This window comes from Alternaria hordeiaustralica (assembly GCF_023758085.1).
Source record: "Alternaria hordeiaustralica strain BMP 2776 chromosome Unknown scaffold_24, whole genome shotgun sequence".
Lineage (NCBI taxonomy): Eukaryota > Fungi > Ascomycota > Dothideomycetes > Pleosporales > Pleosporaceae > Alternaria > Alternaria hordeiaustralica.
In genome coordinates, this window is record NW_026056796.1 from 501,116 (window position 1) to 509,108 (window position 7,993).

Sequence of the window (7,993 nt, forward strand, 5' to 3'; positions counted from 1 at the left end):
ACTTCTAAAAGATGCCAACAAACACAAACTCCGATACGATAATGCCATCAGCTCCCATCATCACAGCCACTACGTCGCACCCCCAACAGCAATCTTCTTCTTCTGCGCCCTCATCTCCCTAACCGTGCCCTCCTTCCCCAGCCCCCTCCCCACCTCAACAACAATCATCCTAACAAAATCTTTACTAAGCCAATAACTACTATGCGCGCCCAGCATAGTCAGATACTGTATCTCCAGCGGCCCACCACCATACTTCATATAGTAGTCAATCTGGCCATTATCATTAAGCAGATACGCTCTCTTCTCCGCAATCTCCTCGCGCGTGAAGTTGTGCGTTTCGAGCTCGACGTTGCTGGGTAGACGAATAGTGGTGGGTCTGTCGTTTGCGGCGTTGTTGGCGGAGGAGGTGGACGAGCGGAAGGGGTTGAGCGAGGCGAAATAGGATGTCGAGGCTGAGGGGATGGTGGTTTGTTTGAGCATTGAGGCGTAGACGACGTCGACGGTGGGGTTTATGCGGCAGGCGACGGGGTCGTAGGGGTTGATGATGTTGTAGATGTTGTCCACGGCTAGGCAGCCATATGTGCCTTGCTCGCCGGCGATACCGGGGGCAGCGTAGGAATCGGCGCCGGGCTTCTCTTTGTCGCGACGGGGGAGTAGGTTTGCGTTTTTCATGAGGAGGAAGAGGCCGACGGGGCTGCCGCAGACGAAGAGGTCGGTTGTGTTGAATATGAACTGGTCTTGGGGTAGGTCGGCTTCGGGGAAGGATGGGTCGGTGAATTGCGGATCGACATAGGTTGGTTGTTGGCTGAGGATGTCGATGGCCATCACCGAGCCGAGCGAATGGGCGATCAAGTGCACTCGGCCGTACTCTGCGAATCCGGGGTTGTTGTGGCACCACAGGCGGTAGATGCGGTTCGCCTCTGTTATGCAAGCTGATATCATCTTGGGGTTGTGCATCGGCGAGAGGTAGTATGGGATGTCGAGCATGACATCGCTAACGATACCACGTACGGACGGCAGCGTGTCGGGTGTGATGTCTTTGAGGGTGTATTTGTTCGCAGATGGGTCTTCAAGCTCGGGAGCCTCGGTGTTATCGACGTCGAGGGATACGCGGTGTCGCCAATTGACCTGCCTCATGTTAGTATATTGATCGAGAATCACTGCGATAATGACTTACTGGCAGACACATGACACCTCCCATGTCCTTTCGCAGGTGCCGCTTGACATCCGGAGTCCCAAGCTCGACGTTCATCTCTCTTCGAAAAGCGTTCATCGCGTGCGTGAAATGAAACGTCTCCATTCGTTCTGACAGCTTCTGCCCAATACCATGTATGACCAACACCAGGTCTGACACCTTCGGTCGTTCTGATTGCGCGAGGTCAGGGTCCGACTTCTGCCTTCGATACTGTGGCGCGCCACCTTGCGATGACGAGACACCTTCGCGTGCTGCTTGTGCCTTTGGCGAATTCTTGTTCGGATGTAGCTTGTCCCAGACGGCCTGGTCGAAACCGCGCACTACGTGCACGCCGATCGCTCTGCCCTTGCGGATGTAGTTCGCCAATGGTCGTCGCCCGTAGTAATCCGATGGCTGGAGGGCTGGCTTGAGGATGAAAGCTTCCTTGTCGTTAGAGTATATAACACCCGCTTTTAGGTACAGGCGCTTCCTTCCGTCGGCACCGTACTCCAGATCACCCGCTGCTTTGTGATCTGGACCCTCTGGACCTGTGGAGATGTCGATCAAGTCGCAGGCATTCTCCACGGTTTCTTTGCGCTCCTTCTCCGGGTCATCATCCTCCTCGGGTAGGGTGCTCTGAACGAGACCCGCTGTTTGCATCATCTGTTGCGAAGTCGACGGTCTGCTCTCTGCTCTCTTCGGTCGTTCGGGCCAGAGGTGATGGAGTATCTTCATCTCACCAAATGCACCGACTTCAACAGCACTGTTCAGCTCGTCTGTCCACGTCTGCGTCCAGGGTCTGAGTTCGATGTATCCAGCTTCGAGCATGTTGGCGACTTCGACCTCGACAGGCATCATGCTGTCCTTGTAGAACCACGTTCCTCGCACTATCTGGGCGACATCGCTAAGCGGCGACCAGTATATAGGCTCCATTCGTATCGACTCTGTGTCCATGACTACGTGATGCAGTCTTGAGACCCCCACGGGCACCTTCGCGGATGGCCCCGGTTTCGGCTTGGAGGATCTTCGCGCGGGCGCCTTGTCTTTGGCCGTCGACAGAGCAGGTTCCATGTCGTCGTCCCACTTGTAGCTGTCAACTTCGTGTATAGTCGGCCGATGGCCTCCCTCCATAGGCGCCGGCTTCCACGACTTGGCCAGATTCCCTCTCGATGGGGCTCGGATGAACGGGGTGCCGGTCGTCGCAGGCTCGAGGGGCGATATTGGGCCGGGGTCATAGGCCTTCAGCGAGCCAGACATGGACTGGCCATAGCTGCCACCACCGGAGCCGGGTGTCTTCTTGTCCACCAGCTCGGCAGACCTCGAGTACTGCCCTCTGCTTGATGACCTCCCAGACGGAATGTCTCGTCCTTGGATCGAGCCTTCCTCGCTCGAAGCACTAGCGCCTCTCTTCCTCTTCAGGCGCTCCACCGCCGGGTTGGTCGGCGTACCGCGTCCCGTCGCATCTTTCTCTCCAAACTCCTCGGTGTGCTTCAGGATCTTCTTCCGCAGCTCCAGCCACGACTCCTGGATGGCTTCGTTGTCGTATTCGGAGAAGGGCCGCGGTGGCACTCTCTTCGCAGTCGACGTGCCCGTGGGCGGCGGCGGGAGCGGAGACAGCGGGTCGTCTATAGCGAGCGGCGACGTGTAGAAGTAGCGGACGGGGATCGTGGGTGGGGCTTCGGTGTTGTGCAGGACCTCACGAACGTATTGGTTCGCGCGAGACGATAGTGTGGGCTCGTTGCCTGCCATGACGTCTGGCGTGGTTTGGTGTGGGCGTGAGCTGCAACTTTCAAGAGAAGCAGTCGTGGAAGAATCGCATCATATCATGGTGCTAGCGTGTGTTATTTTCCTCACGTGTTCATGTGAAGAAGACAGCTGGCGTGGACGCGGTGGCAGCCTGAGGATGGATGTTGTTCCTTGTTGTTCTAGGGCGGTATATTTCCGATCAGCTTTCGGAGCACTGACGCAACCGCCGCGCTAAAACCGACGCGTGCCTCGACATGTGAACAACCCTCCGTCAGCCGCCTCACCCACCGAACCTATACACAGAACATCCACGTTTGCGCGAAATTGCGCCGAACCATCCGAAGTGGCATGTGCTATAAGTTGTGCACGCAAAGTCTATACCGTTATTTCACAATGCCAACGATTCATAGTCATCGACCTGCACCACACATCGTGACCTTACTGGATATTAGACATGGCACCACATAAGTATTTTCAAGCAAACATTCTCACTAACTCTCTAAGCAAACCGTTACATTCACAGCAGCCCAATACACGATTCACACTACACCACCACCATGTCATCAACCACCACCATGACCATATCATCAAGAAAGATACGTAACCAGCGTAACACGCTGTGCGTGTATACCCCCAAATCGTTACCATCTCCTCAACCCTTCGCGACCACCTTCGAGGATTCACCAAGAAAGCTGGGCAACACGCCGTGCGTGTCCACTCCCAAATCGCTACCATCTCCCCATCCCTTGGTAAGCGCCTTCGACGAACCACCAAGAAAGCTGGGCACGTCTGCTCCAAAACCACCACCGCCACCATCTCCCGGACCTCTCATAGGCGCCCTCGACGAGCTCACCGAATACTACGATGGCGAACTTGCGGCGTGGGAAGCGAAATGTAATGAACAGAAAGCCTGGCTGGACCACGCTTCCAAACTTATCGCCGAGTATGAAGAAGAAAGGATTGCTGGGATGGAGCATATCAACTTCCTGACCAAGTGTCTGAACGCGAACGAAAGAGCCCTGACGCAGTGTTTGTACGCTATGACGCTAATAGTAACGGTACTGCTGGTACGCTGAGACTACCAAGTAGAGGGAATGTCTGAAAGGAAATGATGTTCAAAGATACTACTGCTGTTACCGTTAGGCAAAACCTCATGCCGAGACGAGGCATAACAATGAAACAGCACGTTGACGGTTAGCAAGGAACTGCCTATACCACGCTACCGGAGATGATGCGCTTGCCCTCTCTGGCACCGCCAAAGGAGACAAGCATTGCGAAACCGCGCATACAGCAGAGGAACAGCACGGTCACCGGGTTGTGGATGAGCTGAGATCATGACAGGTTCGTGACCAGCTCTGAGACATGTATATCGCGATCTCTGGTAATGAAGCTATAAAGGGAAAGAGGTGATTGAAGAGAAGACGAGGAGACGAGGTCTCGGGTGAAAGAAATCCAGTCTGGTGGTACATGGGCAGGCCCATGTATGTAACACTCTGGAGACTAAATTAAAGGCTGGCCCCGAGGAAAGTAAGAGGTTGTCGTCGAAATCGAATAAAATATAACCTAACTTGCATTCATGCGAAGGAAATGAATATAACTCTGTTCATGATGATATAAATTATGGGTATCTTTGTTACTCGCACACGTACTTTTGCCTCCAACTCCCAAACAAATAGAAAAAGAACATTTCACCTCCTCATCTGATTCCGCCACCCCAGCCCCGCCGCCCCCCTCGCAGCCAACCACTCATTCCCCGTCTTCCCACCCCGTCTCCCAAGCAACGCCCCAACATCAACCTCCAACTCCCTCCAAAGCGCCTGCTCCACTTGCACCCTAAACTCCTTATCTTGACCATGACTCCCCAACAGCACAATCCTGCCCGGCGGCATCCCCAACCCAGCCACAGCATGAACAACAGCTTCCTGCAGCTTCGCCCAGAACTTTGCGCGGGGGGCTTCGTACACGGGGAGACTCCACCAGCCGAGATCGTTTCGCGCGACGTAGTTGATCATGCGGGAGTGGGGGGTTGGTGGTTTGGTTTTGGAGGGGGAGCAGCTGGTTTCGTGCATGCTTGCGCTGAAGGAGCTGGAGTCGAATGCTAAGACGAGGATGTGTTGGTGTTGGTGGGGGAGTGTCGCGGAAACGCACGAAGCGTGTTCTAATCCGGCATGTGTGGCGTATGCTTCCGAGTATATCGAAGGGGTATCCTCCGATAGAGCGAGGCCGGCCGCTAATAAAGCAGTTTCAAAGTCCTTCTCATGGGATCCGTAGAAGGGGAATGTGACAGCCGATGTGATATTTGTGATTGGGTGTCCGAGTTCATTTTCGAGGGTTGCGTGGACTTGTGATAGGAATTCTGTGAGGATTCTGCTGTCGTTTGGAGAGTTTGATGTCGTTTGTGGTGTCATCCACCGCGACATTAGGTCTATGTATTCGGCGTCTCCGGGAATTTGGGCCACGTCGATTGTTGTGCCGTTTGGGTACCGCGCAGCTGCTACTGCTTGTGATGTTGTGAAATGGACGCCGATGCTGGGAGGCGCATCAAGTGCTTCCGCGGTAGTGTGTTTGTCGAGGGGTTCTTCGACAATGGGTATTTGGTGGTGGTATTGTACAGCTCGTGCACTAGCCAAAGGCACAAGCAGAAGAAGACCGAAGAGTTTCATTTTTGAAGTCGTGAGATGATGATTGTTACAAAGAAAGAAGAGAGAGCGTAAGGAACCGACTACAACAAAGAGCGGACCCGAGTATTCGTAGGATCAGGTGCAGAAAGAAAGGATGGCACTGCGTGAAAGAGCGACGGTGGTGAGTAAGGAGTAGTGGGTGGAAGAAGCGGCAACGACAACGGCGGTACGCTCGTCGTCCCCTCACTCCATCAACGGGGCGACTCCCGACGCCTTATAGGAGTCGTCCAAAGACATCCGATCGTACCGTCAAGGCAAAGAGGATCCGAGGTTCTGGTCAGGGACTTGTGGATCCGCCCACTGTTCCGTGGGCACTAGGGGTATACGAGCTAGCCCGGCGTGCGATCGGTCCAACCTTGTGGCTTCAAAGAACCCCTCTCCGGGTCCCATGCAGGACAAAAAACGCGTTCCTGGGTCTCGGTGACCGTGTCTTGGAACCCTCCGTTGGCACTCAACATCCCGGACAGCGAGCGAACGTGGGCGCGTAACATATGTTGTGAAGCTGTTGGAAGCGCGCTGTGGCCCAGGTGTCAGTCGGCAAGGGACCGAAAATAGAAACTCGCCCAGACCCGGCACGCTCGGCACTACTAGAAGCTTGTCCTACCCCTCTCTCGTACTTTTCGCTCCTAGCTATGGCAGAACAAGACTCGGGCGAGCCTTGGCACATGTATTGATTGCTCATATCTTCTCCGCAAACGGTTCGAGGTCGAGTCAACTACCTGCCGTCTCATCGCGTGCGCGATTGCGATACGAAGGGGCGCTAGAGGACCCTGACATGCGCGTGATACTCGCGTTATACGGAGCAAATACGCTGCATCAAGATTTCTGTATAACATTAGGTGCAGGTATCGTGAGTCCAGGTGCCTTTTTATGAGTAAAAGAGAGCCGCGTGGTAAGGCCCAACGTCTGCTCGAGCATGCGCATGAAAGGTTCTTTGCAACTATCGATAGGCGTCCTGCCGTTGCTGCCACCATTGTGTGGCGCATGTTAAAGCCGACAGCGGGACGCGTTCCGTTAGCTGCTCTCACGCGTCGTTCAAAGCAGAAGGTACAAAGGAGCTCATTCCGTCTGAGCCGTACTGACTATTGAAAGCGCGAAAAGGATGCGATCGGTAAACTTCATGCAATGTGCGGAGTACATACTTCAACATTGACACGCCTTGAGCATGTGTTCACGTTGGCCTAACACTACACAGAGCGCTCATCCCCAGAGGTTCGTGGCTGGAGAGCTCTCTCCTTCGAACCGGCCCAATGGCCTTAGAAATACACATCAGCAAAGCGCATGGATATTTCTTCCTCAAGATCCTCGCAAGCGAAGATACCCAATGAAAAAAAAAAGAGTCGCGCCAGCCAGAAGTAGTGCGAGATACTGGCGGCACCGTGGCCTCGAGGTATGAGCGAGCTCAGGGACCCGAGGTCGAACTACAAAAATAAGAGTAATGGATGAACCGCCGGTAGCGGTATCATAGCTATTACACTATGAAGAACAGATACTACACTTTGATCTAAGCCAGATTGGCAAAGAGAGCTGGTGAGCAGATGAGGGACGGGGGATGGGGGGGTTTATATAGATGATGAGGGTGGGGCCGTGCGGCGTTAGGCGGGCGCACGTGAGACTGCTGCCTGGCCAGGGGGTTGCACTGCTGCGCACGTGTTGCGCTGTTGCCTACACCTCGAAGATCACGGCTGAGCGTGTCGCTTGCTTGTTGCCGTCTTTGCTGGTACACGAAAAAGATGTGACCGTAAGTCTGGATGGAATCTCTCATATATATTCGATGGGAAAGCAACAGACATCGAAGCACCTCAAAGCTACCACGATCATTCCGCATCTCAAAGTAACATCGATGATCAGCCCGAACTACGGCCAGGCTCCACCCTGAGTCAAAGGCTCATCCTCTTCTTCGTTAGCAAAGGGCCTAGGCAGAGATCAATCTCTACCCAAGTAGTTCGATACGTCATTCACGGTCGGCATGCTTCCGCAGCTCTTCTCACTACCGTCATAATCATGTACACCCCGGCATGCCCCACTGTCTACACGTCCGATTTCCGCGTCTACATTCCCATCCTCTAACAGAGTGATCGGGTACTCGTCATGCTCATCTCCAATCTTGTGCCTGAGCTTAGAGCCCCCGCCGATAGTTGCAGGATGGCTCACTTCATCCGCGGGGCTGACTCTGTTGGAAGTCCACAGACGGGTAGGGGACATGAGTCTGAGGAGCGGGCGGAGAGTCATGATGCAGCAGTTGATGATGGCTACAGCAGGCTCGGCGACAGACCAGAAAGCCGCGTCGGTCATTGCGTAGGGCAGATTTTTAGTGTTGCCTGCGGTATGAAGGAGGTCGAAGATAACAACGATACGAAGGATGGAAATGGCCGTAACACTACGCTTTAGA

The 7,993-nt window shown here is 54.3% G+C and overlaps 1 protein-coding gene across 1 annotated transcript; it reads right to left on the reverse strand.

The window, feature by feature from the left end:
• Positions 1–69: 69 nt before the first annotated feature.
• J4E84_008933 (uncharacterized protein) lies at positions 70–2,923 on the reverse strand (the record flags this gene model as incomplete). Its single annotated transcript, XM_049391500.1, has 2 exons — positions 70–1,128; positions 1,178–2,923. The coding sequence occupies 2 exons, from the start codon at positions 2,921–2,923 to the stop codon at positions 70–72; spliced, it is 2,805 nt and encodes a 934-aa protein (XP_049240904.1).
• Between the last annotated feature and the right edge of the window lie 5,070 nt (positions 2,924–7,993).